The sequence below is a fragment of the Callithrix jacchus genome, chromosome X (assembly GCF_049354715.1).
Source record: "Callithrix jacchus isolate 240 chromosome X, calJac240_pri, whole genome shotgun sequence".
Taxonomy (NCBI): Eukaryota; Metazoa; Chordata; class Mammalia; order Primates; family Cebidae; genus Callithrix; species Callithrix jacchus.
The window spans coordinates 132,412,715-132,433,968 of record NC_133524.1 but is presented as its reverse complement, the minus strand read 5'-3'; the positions used below and the strand labels follow the sequence as shown (position 1 = coordinate 132,433,968).

Genomic DNA, 21,254 nt, shown 5'->3' with positions numbered 1-21,254 from the left:
GATCAGCCATTATTAAGCACAATTATTGGCATAAAAGAGGTTATCAATACCCATTTTTAGAATAAAACAACATTCCTGTTGTCTCCCTTTTTTTCTTCCTCTCTGTCTTCCTCTCCTTCATTCCTATTTTTTCTTTCTTTCCTTCTCTCCTTCTTTCAAAAAAAAGAAAAAAAACCAGGGGCCTTCTAACTGAGTGAAATGTTTAATGATCTAGTAGGCCCACATGTCAAGATGGTGCTTATAAGGTCAACAGCAAGTTCCTACATCTTGACTTTCATACCACTAAATAAGGAGCAAAGAAACGAGTTGCATAATAGATGCTTCTTTTAGCGCATACCTCAATGTTGTGCAGTACCGTGACCCACTGACAAGTGACTGAAACCCTGCTAGCATGGATTGGGCCCAGAAAAAGAGAAGCTTCCCTAATCCCGCAACGTGGTCTCACGTGGGGTTCCCTGTGACCAGTTGACTAGAAAAAAAAACAAAAACAAAACAAGTTATCCCCAATTTAGCAGCTTACAATAACACAAATATATAAGCAGTTCCATCGATCAGAAATCCAGGCGTCCTCGATTTGTTTCTCTGCTTAGCATCTCACAAAATCAAAGTATCAACCAGGCTGCTGACTGAAGACTCAGAGACAAACAAGCTTATTTGGGTTACTGGCAGGTCTAACTTCTTAAAGTTATAGAACTGAGGTAACCATATACTTGCGGTCTTTGCTGAGGCCACAGTAAGCTACCTGAGCCACTTCCATACCTCCTTAGGTGCACCCCTCTATCTTCTAAGCAGTCATGGTGCATCATGACTATGGTGGCTGAGATAGAGGTTGTTCATGGGCTTGGCAACATGAACTTTCATTTACCAGGTCCATGTTACTACAGTAACTGCTGACTATTCAACCTGCTAGCTGCCGAGACCAACGCTGATTCCCCAATATGGCACCATGTCCCAGACTGGTCAGTCAGCTTCCAGGTGGCACTGTGATTACTTGGGTCTGCTTCCACAATTGAAAGAGCATCACTTTGATGTTGCTCAAATAGACACTCTTCTGGATATGGATTTTCATTCCTATCCATGGTACTTCAAGAAAACCAACACTGTGGTAATAGGAAAGGCTGTACCCACCATCGTGGTATCCCACACTTTACCAGTTTTAAACATGAAACCCACTTTACAGGAAATGAATACGGCAATGGGATCATGCTCACGGATTTCACTCGTCTCCTGATGTTCTTTACCATCCTAAAGTGGCTGGCTCAATAGAACATTGGAGGATCTTTCAAAGCCTGAGTTGTAGTTGCAGCTTTGTGACAGGGCCTTGTGTGGCTTGGCTGACAATCTAGAAAGTGACAAAGCTGAATCCCAGCATCAAAGATATGGAACTCTTTCTCCCATAGCCACATCTATGACTTCAAGAATGAAGGAGGCAATATGCAGGCCTCTTCTCACTATTAATCCTGGGTATCTAGTAGCAAAATGTTGCCTCTTATGCTCAAGAAGCAAAATTTGCTGTAAAGAAGAAAACTTTTGGCTCTGCTGGACTAGAGGACATTTTACACACTGAGACATTATTTCAACATGGGAACCAAAAGTGATTCCATTGAAATGACAGCTGTGTCTGGCCAGGAGCAGTGGCTCACAACTGTAAACCCAGCACTTTGGGAGAACAAGGTGGGCAGATCACCTGAGGTCAGGAGTTGGAGACCAGCCTGCCGAACATGATGAAACCCCGTCTCTAATAAAAATACAAAAATTAGCCAGACGCAGTGGTGCAGGCCTGTAGTCCCAGCTACTTGGGAGGCTGAGGGTGAAAAAACACTTGAAACTGGGAGGCAGAGGCTGCCACGAGCTGGGATGGCGCCACTGAACTCCTGAACTCCAGCCTGGGTGATAGAGTGATATTCCATCTCAAAATCAAAAGAAAACAACAACAACAACAAATAAAAGTCGTGTCTGCAAGCTGACCACTTTGGACTGTTCATTCCTCTCAACCAAAAGACAAAGGAGGAGGTCCACTACTGGCTGGAGTGATGGAAACTGACAATCAAAGGGAGATGGGGTTCCTAATATACTAGGGGCTAAGAAAGAGCATGTCTTATATGTCTAGACAGCTTCTTAATTCTCCTGTGTTTTGTGATTAGAGTTAATGGAAAATTACAGCAACCCCATCCAGGCAGGACATCTAATGGTTCAGACTCTTCATAATGAAGGTTTGAGTCACCCTGCCAGGCCAGGCACCATGACCAGCTGACATGCTATCTCAAGGCAAAGGAAATGAAAAATGGGGAGTGAAAGAAGGCAGTTATAAATACCAGCTACCACAATGTGGGCTGCTACAGAAACGACGACTGTAATAGTATTTACTTAATGGGTTAATAATATCTGCCAGCACAGGTGGGAAAATCAACCAACGAACAAACAAGTTATCCTTTCAAATGAAATGCTTAGGGAAAAAGACCAACTTTTACTGACAGAAATTTCTTAGCCTCTGGGAGGCCATTTTATTCACTAACACATGCTAGGAGGCCTCAGCCATATCCTGCTCGATTGTAGAAAACAGCAATTTGATCCTCTTTCCTCCTCAATCATTAAAGAGATTATGCATTTAGGGTCTGATGTTCCTTCTTGGACAAGTAGCCAGATGTCATTTCTTCCAGTTTCTTCTCAAGGTGCGGAATTAAGTCTCCGCTCATATACCTGAAAAGAAAGAGACGTGTCATTAACCAAAAGAGAGCCAAAGAACCTATGCTGTAGGAAGCACTGTGGGAGATAGAAGGATGAAGTAACAGTCAGCATGGAGACAGAAATGCACCTGCATGGTAAGGGGCGAGGGTGTGAAGAAAAGGGAAGCTTCATACACTCTTGTTGAGAATATAATTTACTATGACAACTATGAAGAACAGTTTGGAGGTTCCTCGAAAACCTGAACATGGAGCAATCATATGATCCAGTAATCCCACTGCTGGGTATACTCCCAAGAGAAAGGAAGTCAGTATACCGCAGAGATATCTGCACTCCTGTGTTCATTGCAGCCTCGTCCACAGTAGCCAAGCTTTGGAAGCAACCTAAGTGTCCACCAACAGCTGAATGGGTAAAGAAAACGCGGTACATATACACAAAGGAGTGCTGTTTGGCCATAAAAAAGAATGAGATTCAGTCATTTGCAACAACATGGATGGAACTGAAGGTCATTACGTTAAGTGGAATAAGCAAGGCACAAAAAGACAAACTTCGCATGTTCTCACTTATTGGTGGGAGCAAAAATTTTAAACAACTGAACTAACGGAGATAGAGAGTAGAATGACGGTTACCAGAGGCTGGGAAGGTTAGTGGGGTGGGGGGAAGTGCAGATGATTAATACGTACAAAAATGGCATGAGTAAGATGTAGTACTTGAAAGCATGACGGGGTAAATATAGTCAGTAATAATTCAATTGTACATTAGAAATAACAAGAGTATAATTGGATTATCTGTAACACAAAAGATAAATGCTTGAGGTGATAGATGCCCCATTTACCTTGCTGTGTTTATTACACGTTGTTGTCTGTATCACACTATGTCATATACCCCAGAAATATATGCATCTGCGATGTACCTACACACATTTTTTTTAAAAAAGAGGTAATCTAGCAAATACAAGGAGTGTCAATTGAGGGACAATGTCTACCTCAGACTATGGTGAGAAGGGAAGTCTCCATAGGCTTTGGAGAAGGAGTTAGATTCAGAAAACATTAACCTATGTAACTGTGGAGATAGCCGTAACTATAAGTGAAGGCCAGGGTTTGCGAAATTTGAGGCACGGGCTGTTCCCCCACGCTCATGCCCAGTACTGTGTTGAGCCCAAGTACTTAAAGAAATTGAGCAGTTCCTAGTTCTGCCCACCTGACTGCTTCCTTGATGATGGATTCAAAATAGCATCCCTTGACTTCTACAGGTGTTTGCAGTCCTTCAGGCAATTTGACTTTTTTTTTCACGTTCTGAAGATGTTAAAAAAATAAACTTCAGTATTATAAGGAAGAATAAAAGTGAATCTTGGCTAAACTATATCTCAGCAATCATGCTTCATAGGCTAAATGTTTTAAATGCTTAAATAAAGATGCCAGCTCATACAAAAACTAAATAAATAAACAAACACCTGCATGTACATAGGAATGAAACTCTTGTAAACAATAACCAAGAAAGAAAAGAAAAAGAGAAGTTGTACTATATTTTAGTCAAAGAACAGAAAAACCACTGTAAATTATATGCAATCTCAACTCTGGCAAAGAATGAGCCTCAGCAGATAACATGCACATCTTCTAAATTATAAAAAGAGAGACTTCGTGGAGTTTTTTTTTTTTTGAAACAGACATTCTTATATTACTTACTTCTCCAAAGTAATGTAGAATTTCCTTCATTAATTTGCCTTCTGTTTCAGCATTAATATCTTTTTGGATTCTTGAAAAAGGGAGTATTTCTGTGACTTTTAGGTCATCTGCAGAGAAAGTGCTGGTAATGATGACTCCTACAAGTGCATTTCTACCAGGTTTCTGCATCAGCCCACCTTTGCTGAAGCCAGTGAAGTCATCAATCCGAGAATCCAGTTGGCTGGCTGGAATACCAACTCCTACCTTAAGCTCTGGCGGAACAAATTTTGACAAAAAGCCATCAGTTGGGAGTTTCACCATGTTCTTTCCCCTCCACATAGACATCACGAACGACAGATCTGGAAACCAAACTGAGAAGTTGAGCTGTGGGATATGTGTGTTTCATCAGCCCTCTGGGTCCATCTATGTGTTCCTCAGTTTCTGGGTAATTATTTATTTCATAATTGGGAGGATGTACCGGGGGAAACCCCAGGCCTGACGAACTGAGGCCAGGACACATAATACAGTAAAACCACCACTTATTTTCTGGCCCTATGAATGCATATGGAAACCAAGTAAGACAGTACAACTCTAACAAACATTCACAGGTCCCTGGCACTCATGGGTTAGTGTCAGCTTGTTATGCTTTACTAGGTGAAAGCAGCACGTCTCATTTGACATCATGACTTCTCAAATTGACATACAACCCACCGTGCTTTACTGAGCTGGAAGCCAGACAACTTGGATACACCTCAACCTGCCTCCTCTCTACATCAAATATGTTCTGAGAAAATAGAGGCAGCCATTAGTGCTGAAAGTTCTATATGCACTCCAACACCAAAAATCCATTTTAGTGTATGATCTTCCTCATCCTTCTTTCTTTGTCTCAAAAACGTTACGTTCTTTTCACTCCAGATCTGTCACCTCTTTCATTTATTCATCGTCTGTGGTAGGCAGCATGCCAGAAGCTGGGGATCAGCAGTAAACTACCAGAGAGCAACATTTCCTGCTCTTGTGGAGCTCACATCCTCATGTGGCAGTCAGACAGTACGTGCCCAATGAGCGAAGGAAATTAACAGCATTGGGCTGATGGTGGGGAGGCCGTCCACAGGCTTGTGGGAGACAGCGGCAGAGGGAGCCACAGGGGCTATTACTGGTTGGGCAGGGCCTTCTGAGGAGGTGGCCTTGGGCAGCGATTGGAGGAAGAAGTGGGGCAGCCTGTGCAGAGGCAGAAGGGGATTTCCAGGCTGCAGTGAGGCCAAGGGTAGGGGCTGGAGTGGGGATAGACTGGGCACTATGGGGTGAAGGACAGAAACAGAGAGAGCCAGGGGATGGATGGGACCCGTGTTAGCAGAGGGTGACGGAGGTCAGGCCACCTAGAGCCTCGTAGACCAAAGCTGGTTTACAGTCTGTTCTGAGTGCTTAGGGGAGTTGAGGATAGGTTTTCAGGAGCGACACGACATGATGTCATTAACATGCCAACACGATGACCTGGCTGCAGGGTTGGAGGGTGTGTGTTAGATGGGGGCAATAATGGGAAACATGGAGATGTCACTGTAGCTCAGTGACTGACCATGGCACAGTGGATAAAAAGGAGAGAGAGAAATTCTGGGATTCAGAAATTTTTACAGGATTTACAGAAGAGAAGAAAAATAAAGGTAGAAAAACAGAGTGATGGGGTGCAGTAGCTCATGCCTGTAATCCCAGCACTTTGGGAGGTCGAGGTGGGTAGATCACCTGAGGTGAGGAATCTGAGATCAGTCTGGCTGCCATGGCGAAACCCCATTTTACTAAAAATATAAGAATTGGCTGGGCATGGTGGCTGGTGCCTATAACCCCAGCTACCCGAGAGGCTCAGACTGGTGAATAGTTGAACCCCAGAGACGGAGGTTGCAGTGACCCAGGATGGTGCCACTGCACTCCAGCCTGGCCTACAAGAAAGAAACTCCATCTGAAAACAAAAAAGGTCGGGATTCACCAATAAGGACAATACATTTTAAAAGAAGATTGTGGAAAACGGAAATCCTAGAAGCTTTCCATGAAGAAGCAGTGAACAACTCTCAAATGCTGCTGAGAAATTAATGGCAACGTCGGCCAAGACTGTTGATCTTGACAAGCACAGTTTCAGTGGAGGGGAAGAGGCAGGAGACTGACTGCACTGGATACAGCATGAAGAGGAGGTGAGGACAGGCTTATTTACTCTTTTCTTTAGACGTGGCAGAGCCTCCAATAAGGCCATCTCCTATTCCTCGTTTCCTTACCAACAGGGCCATCTTCTGCCTTTTCTGGGATGAAGAACTCTCACATTCCCTGGGATGTTTAAATGCATTTTGAGGTTTTGCAGCAACCTTCTCTTCTTTAATCCGTGATTGTGTCCTGAAAAACATCAATGAACATTTTCCATTCATGACAAATATCTAACAATCAGAAAATGACAAACAGTCTGCATATATCAATACAATCAAGAACTTCAATCATTAGTTTGACTTTTAATAATGAGCCAAGATTTACCGAGTCTCAACAAACACTCTGTTTTCAGGAAAGGAAACCTAATTTTGATGCGTGCTAAGAAGAAAGAAAGAAAGAAAGAAAGAAAGAAAGAAAGAAAGAAAGAAAGAAAGAAAGAAAGAAAGAAAGAAAGAAGGAGAAAGAAAGAAGGAAGGAAAGAAGGAAGGAAGGAAGGAAGGAAGAAAGGAAAGAAAGAAAGAAAGAAAGAAGAAAGAGAAAGAAAGAAAACTACAGACCAATATCCATGATGAACATTGATGCAAAAATGTTCAATAAAATACTGGCAAACCGAATCCAAAAGCACATCTAAAAGCTTATCCGCTATCATCAAGTAAACTTCATCCCGGGATGCAAGGCTGGTTCAACATAGGCAAATTTATAAATGTAATTCACCACATAAACAGAACCAAAAATAAAAACCACATGATTATCTCAATAGATGCAGAGAAGGGCTTTGACAAAATTCAACAGCCCTTTATGCTAAAGACTCTCAATAAACTAGGTATCGAAGGAACACACCTCAAAAGCCATATAGGAGAAACCCACAGCCAATATCATACTGAATGAGCAAAAACTAGAAGCATTCACTTTAAAAACTGGCACTAGACAAGGATGCCTTCTCTCACCACTCCTATTCAATATAGTATTGGAAGTTCTAGCCAGAGAAATTAGGCAAGAAAAAGAAATAAAGGGCATTCAATTAAGAAAAGAAGAAGTCAAATTGTCCCACTTGCAGACAACATGATCGTATATTTAGAAGAACTCATCATCTCAGCCCAAAACCTCCTTAGGCTGATAAGCAACTTCGGCAAAGTCTCAGGATACGAAATCAATGTGCAGAAATCACAAGCATTCCTATACACCAATAACAGACAAATAGAGAGCCAAATCATGAGTGAACTCCCATTTACAGTTGCTACATAGAGAATAAAATACCTAGGAATACAACTAACAAAGTATGTAAAAGATCTATTCAAGGTGAACTACAAACCAAATCAAGGAAATAAGAGAGGACACAAACAGCTGGGAAAACATTCTATGCTCATGGTTAGGAAGAATCAATATTGTGAAAATGGCCATACTGCCCAAAGTAATGTATAGATTCAATGCTATCCCCATCAAGCTACCACTGATCTTCTTCACACAACTGGGAAAAACCACTTTAAACTTCATATGGAATCAAAAGAGAGCTTGCACAGCCAAGACAATCCCAAGCAAAAAGAACAAAGCTGAAGGCATCATGCTACCTGACTTCAAACCATACTGGCAAGGCTACAGTAATCAAACAGCATGGTACTGGTACCAAAACAGAGATTCAGACCAATAGAACAGAACAGAGGCCTTGGAAGCAACACCACACATCTACAATCATCTGATCTCTGATGAACCAGACAAAAACAAGCAATGGGGAAATGATTCCCTGTTTAATAAATGGTGTTGGGAAAACTGTTGGGAAATTCCATTCTATTACAAGCGAGCCATATGCAGGAAGCTGAAACCTTTCTTACACCTTATACAAAAATTAACCCCAGCTGGATAAAAGGTTTAAACATAAGAACAAACACCATAAAAACCCTAGAAGAAAACCTAGGCAACACCATTCAGGACATAGGCACAGCAAGGACTTCATGACTAAAACACCAAAAGCAATGGCAACAAAAGCCAAAATAGACACATGGGATCCAATTAAACTTAAGAGTTTCTGCACACGAAAAGAAACAATCATCACAGTAAAGCGGCAACCAACAGAATGGGAAAAATGTTTGCAATCTACCTGTCAGACAAAGGGCTAATATCCAGAATCTACAAAGAACTAAAGGAGATTTACAAGAAAAAACAAACAAACAAACAAACAAACCAACCCATTCAAAAGTGGGCAAAGGATATGAACAGATAGTTTTCAAAAGAAGGCAAATATGCGGCCCACAAACATATGAAAAAATGCTCATCATCACTGGTCATTAGAGAAATGCAAATCAAAACCACATTGAGATACCATCTTACACCAGTTAGAATGGCAATCATTTAAAAATCTGTGGACAACAGATGCCAGAGAGGAAGTGGAGAAAAAGGAACACTTTTGTACTGTTGGTGGGAGTGTAAATTAGTTCAAACATTATGGAAGACATTGTGGCGATTCCTCAAGGACCTAGAAATAGAAATTCCATTTTGACCCAGCAATGCCATTACTGGGTATATACCCAAAGGATTATAAATCATTCTATCATAAAGACACACCCACACGTATGTTCATTGTGGTGCTGTTTACAATAGCAAAGACCTGGAACCAACCCAAATGCCCATCCATGATAGACTGGACAAAAAAAAAAAAAAAAAAAAAAGTAGCACATATACACCATCGAATACTATGCAGCCATAAAAAACGACGAGTTTGTGTCCTTTTCAAGAGACATGGATGAATCTAGAAACCGTAATTTTCAGCAAACTGACCCAAGAACAGAAAACCAAACACCGCATGTTTTCACTCACAGGTGGGTGATGAACAATGAGCACACTTGGGCACAGGGAAGGGAACAACACTCACAGGGCTAGGTGGGGGAGTGGAGGGGAGCAGCGGGACAGCGAAGGGGGAGGGGTGGATGGGGAAGGATAACACCGGGAGAAATGCTGATCTAGGTGACATGGGGGGCGGAGGGATGGAGACAGGAAACCATCATGGCATATATATACCTATGCAACTATCCTGCAGGATGCATGATGTGCACATGTACCCCAGAGCCCAAATGCAATTTAAAAAAAAAGAAAGAAAAAGAAGAAGAAAAATGGTACAACCAGAATCAATCAGAATGCTTTCAGAATAAGCAGCTCTCATCAAACAAAAGTAGATAAAAATGTTATTACCTCTTTGAAGATGGATAAACTAATCTGTATCAACACTTGCTAGGAAAAATAATTCCTTTTCTTTGTCCTCATTCTAGGAGATTGATACAAATCTGATAATATTTGACAAGGACATCAGAAGAAAGAAAAACTACAAGATCAAGCCAAAACTACAAGCTAAGATCACCCCTGAACCCAGACTCCCAAATTCTAAACTAAAGGTTAGCAAATAAAATACAATAGTGCTTAAAAAGAACTCCATCAGCCATGGTGGAGTATACTGTATAAAGACAAGAATGATTTAACATTTGAAAATCAATAAATGTAATGCACCACATTAAAAACAACAAAAATACAGGGAAACACCACATGATCATTATTATAGATGGGTCAATGTTTAAAATGTATTCATGATAAAAACTATCAGCCTCTTAGAAAAAAAAGGTAAGCATATTTTGGTAAGCATATGCATACACACAAAAAATAGTAAATGCCATACTTCATAGTGAAGTATCAGGATTTTCTTCCTGAGTTTGAAAACAAGACAAATGTGTCCACTATCCGTTAAACAATTTACTGGAGGTTCTAAAAAGTGCAGTAACATCAGGAAAATATGAATCGGTTTAAAATCTTAAAAGAAAGAAAACTGTCATTATTTAGAGATGACATTGTTCTGTACCTAGAAAATGTAAAAGTATAAAATCATTATGGTTAATAAGCAAATTTACTCAAGTCACTGGATATAATAAAAATCAATGATATTTCTTTATAATTAATAGCAACAAATAATTAGAATATAAAATTTCAAATGTCGTTAAAACAGTAAAAAAATTGAATACTTAGAAATAAATCTAATCAGAATGTGCTAGAGCAGTACACAAAAATTATAACACATCTCTGAGAGAAATTCAAGACTGCAGTATATGGACAAAAATATTCTTTCCATGGAATGAAAAGACAGTATTAAGAGGCATTATTGTTAACTCTTTCAGAATGACATAGCAATCATATTTAAAATTCTACCATATTTACAAAAAGTTTTTCTAAAAATCGACAAACAGATAATTGTCTGAAGCATATGCAAATTAAAGATTTGGGAAAGCTGGCCGGAGGCGGTGACTCACGCCTGTAATCTCAGCACTTTGCGGGGCTGAGGTGTAGAGATCTAGAGATCACAAGATCCAGAAATCAAGACCATCCTGACCAACATGGTGATACCCCATCTCTACTAAAAATACCAAATTAGCTGGATGTGGTGGTGCGTGCCTGTAGTCCCAGCTACTCTGGAGGCTGAGACCTGAGAATCAATTGAACCAGGGAGGCGGAGGTCACAGTGAGCTGAGATTGTGCCACTGCACTCCAGCCTGGCAACAGAGTGAGACTCTGTCTCAAAATATATATATTTGGGAAACCTAAGACAATATTTAAGAAAAAGAACTAAGTTTGTAGACATACGCTACTAAACATGAGATTTACTATAAGGGTAGAGTAATGAAAACAGTATGGTATTGGTGCAATGACAGACAAATACACTAAAGGTAGAGGACATGGAGGCCAGAAAGAATCTGGAAATGGAAAACAGCTAGATTTACCACAGAAGAGCTCCTGTAAAACACTGTGGAAAGACTAGTGCTTTTAAAAAATGCACTTCATAAATGCAGGGAAAATACAAACTTGGACTCTTACCCCATCCCACTCCAGAAACGTTACTAAAGATGGATAGTAAATCCAGTAGAAAACATAAGATATTAGTGTTACAGCTTTAGAATAGGCCAAGGTATTTTTGATTAGGATAAAAAGGCACTAATGATAAAGAATACATTGTTTAATTAGACATAACTAAATGTAAAACTTGTATTCCTCAAAAGACAGTCTTAGGAGAGTGAAAAAGCAAAGCATATCTGTAGATTACATATTATATACTATATAGTCTAGGTTATATATAAAAATATACATTAATCATATATATGTATATATCTGACCAAAAAAATGAGTGAAATCCAGAATATAACCAGAACTACAAATCAATTTTAAAAAACAAACATTGCAATAAAATGTGCAGAAAACAGCTGAGTACTCATTCATAAGAGTCATACTCAAATATGACTTTAATCATCACATAAAATATACCCAGGCTATGACTGTACTCCATTCCATGAAAATTTATTTGAGATGAATGGGAGATCTAAAAGACAGCTTAGAATATTATCATCATGGCATTGGGCGAAGCAAAGATTATTCTTAAAATAATAGGAAGCACCAGCCCTAAACAAGAAACTGATTAATAAAATTAAGAGAATCTGTTCATCTAAAACACAATATTGAGATAGTGTAAAAGCAAAACAGATTTGTAGAAGATACTAAAATTGTGTGTGTATTTTAATACATGTACATATATGCCTGTGTGTATGTGTCTAACTGAAACCCAGAACTTATATGTAAACCATGAATCCATTTTTAAAATACAAGTATCTCGATAAAATTTGGAGGAAAAGAGCTGAAAAGGGATTTCGTAAAAGACATATTTAAATGGCGAATAAACACATTTAAAAAGTGCTCTAAAAATAATCAATAAATAGCTGGGCACAGTGGCTCATACCTATAATCCCGGCACCTTGGGAGGCTGATGCAGGCAGAGGCCACTTGAGCCCAAGGGTTCGAGACCAGCCTGGGCAACTTGGCGAAACGCCGTCTCTACCAAAAAATACAAAGATTAGCCAGAATTGGCGGCATGCACTTATAGTCCCAGCTACTCGGGAGGCTGAGGCATGAGAATCGATCAAGCCTGGGAGGTCGAGGTTGCAGTGAGCCGAGATGGTGCCACTGCACTGCAGCCTGGGTAACAGAGCAAGACCTCGTCTCAAAAAACAATCAAAACTCAATAAATAAACCCTTAAAAAAAAACAGGTCCTCAATCTCATTAATCAGCCCCAAACTGCAAATGCAGACATAAGGAGAGATCACTGCACACCCATCAGAGTGGCTGAAATGAAAGACTAATTGCACACCCAGTGTGTGCATCTGGAACCTTCAAACATTTCTGGAAGGAAATGTTTCCTACACAGACACCCGATGGGTACGGCTGAAAGGTCAGATAGTTCCCGGGGAAAGAGCTCCTTCACGACTGAGAACCAACGGAGGAAAAGCACCCCAACCCGGGGCCAGATAGAGCTCCCAAGGTCAGGTGGCCTCCCTCATGGCTGACACAGAGCGCTGAGAGTCCCACCATAGGCTTAGAGAATCCAAGAAACAGCACCCCACTCCCTCGCAGCACTGGGAGACAGCACCCACAGATAATAATTTAAAAACCCAGCACCAAGAGAAAGCATCCGATAGGCGTCCCAATCGGGTATAAACAGATCCAAAGAAAAGCCAACACATCCTAGCTGAGAGTGAGCAACGTCCAAGGCCAAATGTGCCCCACGGCTGACATCAGCACCCAGCGAAGAGTCCCTCGTGGGCTGAGATAAACCCCGCGACAGAGAGTGACCCAACAGGGCAGTGATCATGTGTCCGCAGGACAGCCACCCTCACCCCAGCCCCGAACACAGACAGAGTCCCTAAGGCAGAGTCTCCCAGCAGGGTCGTGGCCAAGCGGGGAAGAAACACCGCCGCACCCGAAGGTGACACAGGCGACCAATGTAGGGTCCCCACCCCTGGGTTCAGTCATTGCACAGGAAAAGTTCGTCGCATCACTAAGAGGGAGTCCCCAAGAAAAGCTCCCCAGCCCCACAACATAACCGAGACGGGGTGTCCAAGGAAAAGACTCCCCGACAGCTGACACACGCGCCCATGGTAGTGTCCACACAGGGAAGCCGTACCACTCACCGGACAAAGAACACGCCAGAAAAGAAGCTTTCCTAGGAAAAAGGACACATTCTGGGGAGAAATTAAAGCATCCAGGGAAAAACTGCCCACTTACGTAGTCGTGAAGTCTTGACCTTGCCAGAGGAGCTGCGGCTGCACTTCCCAAAATGGCAGAGAAGTTGTGGCGCCTCCCCACTGCTGGAACTTTCTAGAAACTTGCTCTCTGGGAGTTATGGGAAGTGTGCCCCGGATGCCTGTGAGTGATGCTCCTTGGGAGGCGTCCCACCAGAAGCACCAATCTGGTAAGGCTCAAGGGAGGCAGAAGGCAGGGAAGCTGCCGGCCACCGCGGGCCCCGCCCCAGCCGAACACTGGGAGCCTGTTGGGGGGGCCAGAGTCCCGAAGTGAAGCCTCGTGCACTGCGAGACCGCCGGCGCCAACCGGAAGAACCGGGAAGCGTGGCGTCCCCGCCCTTCGCTAACTCTAACCCTCTTTACGCGCAGCCTTCGGTATCGGCAGTACGGCGGACATAGGCAGAGGAACGCGGAACCTCACACAGCGGAATCAAAGGGTGAATTTGGAGCTGACGGGCAAAAACATCTTATAATATGTTTGTCTGGCTTTGATATCAGGGTAATATTGGCCTCATAGAATGAAGTAGTGTTCCTTCCTCTTTTATTCTTTTGAAATCCTTTGCTAAGTATTGGTATTACTTCTTCCTTAAATGTTTGATAGAATTTACATGCGAAACCACCTCGGCTTGCCTTCCATTTGTGGGGAGATTTAAAATTACTAATTAAATACCTTTTCATGCTATAGTCCTATTGCAAATTTCTATTTCTTTTGAGTCAGTAATTTGTTCTCTAGGAATTTCTCTGTTTCACCTGCGTTGTTTAATTTGTTGGCATAAAGGTGTTCATAATGTATGTCTTTAAATTTCTCACTTTCTTTGTGTGTGTGTGCACGTGAGACGGTGTCTCACTCTTTTGCTGAAGATGGAGGGTGGTGGCGCGATCTGGGCTCATAACTACTTCTGCCTTTCTGGTTCAAGCACTTCTTCTGTCTCGGTCTCCTGGGTAGCTGGGGCTACAGGTGGCATCATATCGCCCGGCTAATTTTTTGTGTTTTAGTAGAGTCAGGGTTTCACCATGTTGGCCAGGCTGGTCTCAAACTCCTGACCTCAGGTGATCCGCTGGTCTCGGCTCCCCAAAGTGCTGGGATTACGGGAGTGAGCCACCGCGCCTGGCCCCTTTTAATTTCTGTAAGGTCAGTATTCATAACACCCTTTTCATTCTTGATTTTGGTAATCTGTGTAGTCCTTTCTTTTATTCTTGGTCAGTCAAGCTAAAAGATAAGTTAGGTTTTTTTTCTCAGCTATTCTGTGAAGCAATTTTTTAATTCATTGATTTTTATTTCACTGATTTTCTTTAATTTTCATCATTCCCCTCTTTCTGCTTGCTTGTATTAAATACATCAGTTTAAAACTTCAGGAATAACAAATGGTTTGTTTCATAAAGGAGGATTTGAATCCTTAAACATATAGAAATGCTTATGATATTGCCAAGTAGTAGTCATTTTCGACCAGTTAACCAGAAGGAAATTTGGTATGCTGAAACCAGACAAGTTTTTTGTACCAGGTTTTATTAATTTTGAAAATATAAATCTAGTTTGTAAGAAGGTGTTTATTGCATGAGCAGTTTGTTTTTTTTAATATTTAGACTTCTCATTTTCACTGAATCCCACAAATTTATTTTTCTTAAGCTTCAAAGTATGTATCAACCAGCACATTCACTATCCTCTTTGTGCTTTATCTCTGATAATCCTTATAAGAGCACCATGAGTTAGGTACTGTTTTATGCCCATTTTACGGAAATAGAATCTTAGGGTGCACATTTAAGTAGCTCTTTCAGGTTTAACCAGTTGGAAAAGTGACAGAATCTAGGTATGTCAGATTCCAGAGATTGCACACACAAATACTATATCACACTGCTTACTGCTGTGAGTTTGGCAGAGAATTCCTTGTTTATATGGAAATCACAAAACTGATAATATCCAGGATAATTGGCAGCAGTTTATAAACCCTCTTTACCCCTAATTTGGTGATTTTGTGTGGGGTCACCTGTCCACTAATCTAATCGGATCTTAGGCTGGTCACACTTCTGAATTTGCACACCAAGTTTGTGTGTAAGGGTACTTCTCCAGGGGAAAATATCTGTAGATTTCATCAAATTTTCCAAAGAGGGTTAGGCCCGCTACTCAGCGTTCCCTGGAAGGTAAGAGAATGCCATGTAGCCTACACCCTTCTCCACCTGAACAACTTCATACAGTTGGCTATGGCTTTACAAATGATGGGCAGGTAGGACAACTAGGAAAGTGTATGTGCTCATTAATACATACTTCTCCTTTAAGCCTGAAAAGATGAACTTGTGGAATTACAAAAATTGGCATTCTAAATATTTAATTATTAATATTTAGAATTATAGATCTTTTAGTCGGGATGGTGGCATAAGGAAGGTCAGTCTTTTCTCAAACTAAGCTGGAGGCATAAGGGATTTGTTTAACCTAGTGGTGTGAACCTACAGGAAGTCGTGATGGTAGCGTGAGTCATCACTTAGATAAAGTGAGATTTATAGATCACAGAACATGATATAGATTCTAGATATGAGATTCTAAACTCTGTTTGCTACCAAGGCACCCATTGCTAAAACAGTCTGTGATCATGTGCTCTCAGGAGGATCATATATTTCAGCTGTATAGTGCCAATTTATGTGCCAGTTATGTTCCAGGTATAAATGAAAATGTTCTAGTAACACACAGAGATAATTATCAGACATATCTGCAGATGCCGGTTTCTCCACTTCAAACGAGTCAGCCAACTCCACCTGGAAAACGTCACACTGTTGGCTCTGTGCTTACAAATGATGGCCAGGTAAGATAACTTTCTATTTCTGCCCTAATTGTGACATTCTTAGTATAAGTATTTTCTCAGTGGAAAGATGAATATAAACTATATGTGTTAATTCTCTTGATTTAAAAGATAAGAATATGACACAGGAATTCTCATGTGAACATAAAATGGGAACTTTTTGGTCCAAGAGTAGATTCATTGGACTAGGAGCTGATGTTTTTAATTATCACATTTAATGCTCATAATTGTTCTGCAGATGTGTATTACTATCTCGCCTTTAATGAGAAATCAAGGCTGACAGCGGTCAAATGGCTTGCCCTACATGACACATGGTAGGACACAGAGCCAGGGTTCGAATGCATAGTCTGTATTCTTTCCCACTCCTCAATTAATTAGACTCTTCCCTAATTTTCCGTGCCTTTATTTTCGCTTTCTTAAGGAAAGAGATAAGGATCACACCTCACTCATAGGGATTGGCCAAGGATTGACTTAATACATGCAAAGCATTTAGAACAGTACCTGGAGGGTAGTAAATGTTCAGTAAAAATGTCTTCACACATTCTCAGCTCCTCTTTTATAGGATGTGAAAATGCTTTGGAAAATTTTAAAATCAAAATTATATATTATATACGTTCTATATATTACATGATATATATATATATATTATACGTATTTCATTAAATATATGCTGATACTCTTTCCTATTTAATGCAGGAGCATATTCGTTATTACTTCACCTATTATTTTAAGTTCTGGGGTACATGTGCAGGATATGGAAGTTTGTTACATAGGTAAATGTGTGGCACAGTGGTTTGCTGCACCTGTCAATCAATCACCTTGGTATTAAGCCCAGCATCCATTAGCTATTCTTCCTGATGTACTCTCTCCCCCCAGCCCTCCCCCAGAAAGACCCAGCGTGTGTTGCCCTACCTGATGGGTCTGTGTGTTCTCATCATTCAGCTCCCATTTAGAAGTGAGAACACGCACTGTTTGGTTTTCTTTCTCTGCATTAGTTTGTTGAAGATAATGGCTTCCAGCTCCGTCAATGTTTCTGCAAAGGACATGATCTCATTCCTTTTTATGGCTGCATAGTGGTCCCTGGTGTATATGTACTACATTTTCTTGATCCAGTCTATCATTGATGGTCATTTGGGTTGATTCCACATCTTTGCTATTGTGAATAGTGCTGCAGTGAATATACGTGTGCATATATCTTTTTTTTTTTTTTTTTAGCAATTGTGAATGGGAGTTCATTCATGATTTGGCTCTCTGCTTGCCTGTTTTTGCTATATAGGGATGCTAGCAATTTTTGCGCATGGATTTTATATCATGAGAGTTTGCTGAAGTTGCTTATCATCTTCAGAAACTTTTGGACTGAGATGATGGTATTTTCTATATATGGGGCCATGTCATCTGCAACGAAAGATAACTTCATGTCCTCTTTCCCTATTTGAATACCCTTTATTTCTTTGTCTTGCCTGATTGCCCTGGCCAGAACGTCTGATACAATGTTGGATAGGACTGGTGAGGGAGGGCATCCTTGTCTCATGCAAGTTTCAAGAGGAATGCTTCCAGCTTTTTCCCATTCGATATGATATTGGCTGTGAGTTTGTCATATATGGCTCTTACTGTTTTGAGATGTGTTCATTCAATACCTGGTTTTTTGAGAGCTTTTTTTATTTTTTGAGACGGAGTTTCGCTCTTGTTACCCAGGTTGGAGTGCAATGGCGCGATCTCGGCTCACCGCAACCTCCGCCTCCTGGGTTCAGGCAATTCTCCTGCCTCAGCCTCCCGAGTAGCTGGGATTACAGGCACGCGCCACCATGCCCAGCTAATTTTTTGTATTTTTAGTAGAGACGGGGTTTCACCATTTTGAGCAGGATGGTCTCCATCTCTTAACCTCGTGATCCAACCGCCTCGGCCTCCCAAAGTGCTGGGATTACAGGCTTGAGCCACCGCGCCCGGCCCGAGAGCTTTTCATATAAGGGGGTGTTGAATTTTATCAAAGGCCTTTTCTGCATCCATTGAGATAATCATGCGGTTTTTGCCTTTAGTTCTATTTATGTGATAAATTACATTTATTGATTTACCTATTCTGAACTGACCTTGAGTCCTGGCAATGAAGCCAACTTCATCATGGTAGATAAGTTTTTTGATGTGCTGCTCGATTCAGTTGGCCAGGATTTTATTAAGGATTTTTTCCGTTATTGTTCAACAGGAATACCAGCCTGAAGTGTTTGTTGTTGCTGTGTCGCTGCCAGATTTTTGTTTCCGGATGATGCTGGTCTCCTAAAATGTAGTAGGAGTCCCTCCTTTTCAATTTTTTGATATAGTTTCAGTAGAAATAGTGCCAAATAGTACATTCTAAGTAGGCAGGAGCATATTCTCGGGTTATCTTTTGATGGCAGGACCTTTTAGTTAACCTAGTATATCCTTCAATTTCATGTTTTATTTACCACCAATATTTCAAAGCACCTCCTGCCCCTGCCTGGCTCCAAAATGAACATATTTGAGTCTCCATAATGTTGGAGGTGGGAAAATATACCTTTTTCATCGATGTTACCTTTCACTGTCTACATATATTATCGAATAAAGTGTTAATCAGTATTTGTCAATAAGTAACGTTCAACAACTAAAAAATAAAAACGATATTTGCTATTTTTTGTCCCCTAACAAGGGCTGAGAGACAATTATGTGTACTACATTAGAGAGATAAGCATGTTTCTTGTCTTGGTTGATGAAAGCCACCCATTCCCCAAGGACTCCGATTAATCGTGACTGTACCATTTTTGACTTTGGATAACACCTTGTATTTTGCCTTCGCTTGTTTCACTGAAACTACATTAGAGTTGGCTTGCCTCTTCTGCGAGCATCGTGTGTGATGATGAATCTTTGACCTTTGGCTAAAACTTAATGATATAAATGCATGGCTGTGTATGCATATGAAGACTGTGACTTTGCAATGGTTGTATTTGTCTTTAATGGAATATGTTCACTGATGTTTTTCAGCAAATGAGGAGTGACAAAGTAAATCAGGCTGCAAGAAGGCATCGAAGGAAAAGGAGTCGTTCCAGAAAATCCAAGAGACGCTATTATTCTACGACAAGGCAGGGTACGTCCCTGTGGTTACACCAACAGGAAGCTGAGGGGGAATCCAATATTTGGGCTTCAATCGTGTCAAAGGACATTTGTGGCCTTGTCCTTGAAGGATGAACAGATATGAGCACATTTGCAAGTGGAAGGGCAAGGTTCTAATTATGTGCAACAATTTGCAGTTGCTGCAAGCGTGAGATGAATAAAGCAGGTTCCTGAGGCAGAAGGAGGTGGTGGGCACAACAAGAGGACAGGTCTGCTCACTTTCCACCTGTCCACACACTCCTCTCTAACCCAGTGCAGTATGGCTTCTTCTTAGTCTACTCCAATGAAAATAGTGCCATCAAGGTCGCCATGTTTGTGGCACTTTGACATCAATTCCTCAACAGCATGTGACACAGTTGTTTACGCCCTCCTGCACGGAAAACTTCTTGGGTCCCCAGACACCTGGATTTCTTACTCTGTTACTAAGGGCTCATTTTCCTTCTCCTTTTTTGTTTTTCTCCTCTTCCTTCCCACCTCTAAATATTTCAGGGCACCAAAACTTGATCCTAGCCTCTCTTCTCTTCAATATCCTATCTCCGTAGGTGATGTCATGCTGTCTTAGAATTTTAAATGATTCACACTTCAAGAACTGTCACCATTAAACTTCTAGGCTACGACTTGCTCCTGAAATCCAAACTCATAAACAACTACACGTGTTGTATCTCTATAGGGTGTCTAATAGGCATCTGCATTTGAACCAGCTCTGCAAGTTCAAATTTCTGACCTCCCTCTCTCCAAAAACACTTTACTTGCAGCCTTCACTGTTTCAGATAAAGACACTGTCCATTAGGTGAAACATCCACAAAGGTGTAACAAGCAGCTGATCACAGGTATGGGGGATTCAGAAGTGCTGGTTTTAGAGTTTTCAGCTGTCCACGGTACAAATAATCCCACCATGGCCTAGTTCAAGCTGTCGACATAAGGTCACTGAACCAGAATCAGGAAGAGTTGGCAGCATTCCGCTCCCGTAGTCGGTTGCCTAACCCCTCCTGCACATCCCTGGTATATTTTACTTAGTAGGTCACCCCAAAATACTTAAAGTCACTTATGATTTCTCTTAAGATTCTTTTATTATTCTCTCATTTCCAATCTCTTATCGAGTTCAGCAGTCAATGCCCAGTATAAACCCTGCATCCCACCATTTCCCTCTATCCCTCCAGTGGACACTGCCATGATCGCTGACCAAGGTAGTACAACATCTTCTTAGCTCTGTTTCTAATCTTCCCTCATCTGTAGCATACTCTCTAACCCTGTGGCTAGAAAATTATGTCAGCATGCCATTTCGCTCCTAAAACCCCATCCTCAACTCTCCCTCTCCTAACAAGGGTCCCATCCATTTCCTCCTGGCTCTCGTTGCCTCTGTCTAACACCCTGTAGTGCCCGGTCCATTCCCACTCCAGCTTCTACCCTTGGCCTCACCGCAGTCTGGAACTCTCCCTCTGCCTCTGCACAGGAGGCTCTGCTTTTTCCTCCAAGCCCTGTCCAATGGCACTTCTTCAGATTGCTCTGCCCAAGGAGCCAGAGCCCCTGAGGCTCCCTCTGCTGCTGTCTCCCTCAGGCCTGTGGACTACTTCCCAGACACCAGCCCAATGCTGCTTGTTTCATTTCCTCATTGTGTATGTCCTGTGTGACTGCCCCATGGGGATATGAGTCCCACAAATGCAGGGACCGTTGCTCTCTGTCCCCTTTACTGCTGATCCCCAGC

At 41.5% G+C, this 21,254-nt stretch overlaps 3 protein-coding genes across 3 annotated transcripts in view; 1 reads left to right on the top strand and 2 right to left on the bottom strand.

Moving 5' to 3' along the window:
- Positions 1-21,254, bottom strand: part of LOC103791304 (uncharacterized) — a 204,268-nt gene that overhangs the window by 110,100 nt on the left and 72,914 nt on the right. The window lies entirely within an intron of this gene.
- LOC144581126 (cancer/testis antigen family 45 member A6-like) lies at positions 1,740-13,876 on the bottom strand. Its single transcript, XM_078363491.1, has 5 exons — positions 13,621-13,876; positions 6,550-6,725; positions 4,371-4,621; positions 3,886-3,980; positions 1,740-2,700 (listed from the first exon to the last, which is right to left on the bottom strand). The coding sequence occupies exons 2-5, from the start codon at positions 6,620-6,622 to the stop codon at positions 2,601-2,603; spliced, it is 519 nt and encodes a 172-aa protein (XP_078219617.1). The 5' UTR covers positions 6,623-6,725; positions 13,621-13,876; the 3' UTR covers positions 1,740-2,600.
- Positions 13,458-21,254, top strand: part of LOC128930695 (uncharacterized) — a 26,775-nt gene continuing 18,978 nt past the window's right edge. Inside the window, exons 1-4 of the mRNA XM_078364209.1 lie at positions 13,458-13,807; positions 14,007-14,074; positions 16,346-16,432; positions 19,421-19,523. Of these exons, the coding sequence (XP_078220335.1) occupies positions 13,738-13,807; positions 14,007-14,074; positions 16,346-16,432; positions 19,421-19,523 (328 nt within the window). The 5' untranslated portion in view covers positions 13,458-13,737. The remainder of the gene's footprint in view (positions 13,808-14,006; positions 14,075-16,345; positions 16,433-19,420; positions 19,524-21,254) is intronic.

Coding starts and splice junctions, on each gene's coding strand:
- LOC144581126 (XM_078363491.1), bottom strand. CDS start 6,622: ATGGCCCTGTTGGTAAGGAAACGAGGAATAGGAGATGGCCTTATTGGA. Junction 3,981..4,370: donor TTCTACATTACTTTGGAGAA/GTAAGTAATATA, acceptor TAACATCTTCAG/AACGTGAAAAAAAAAGTCAA. Junction 2,701..3,885: donor ATCATCAAGGAAGCAGTCAG/GTGGGCAGAACT, acceptor CTTTCTTTTCAG/GTATATGAGCGGAGACTTAA.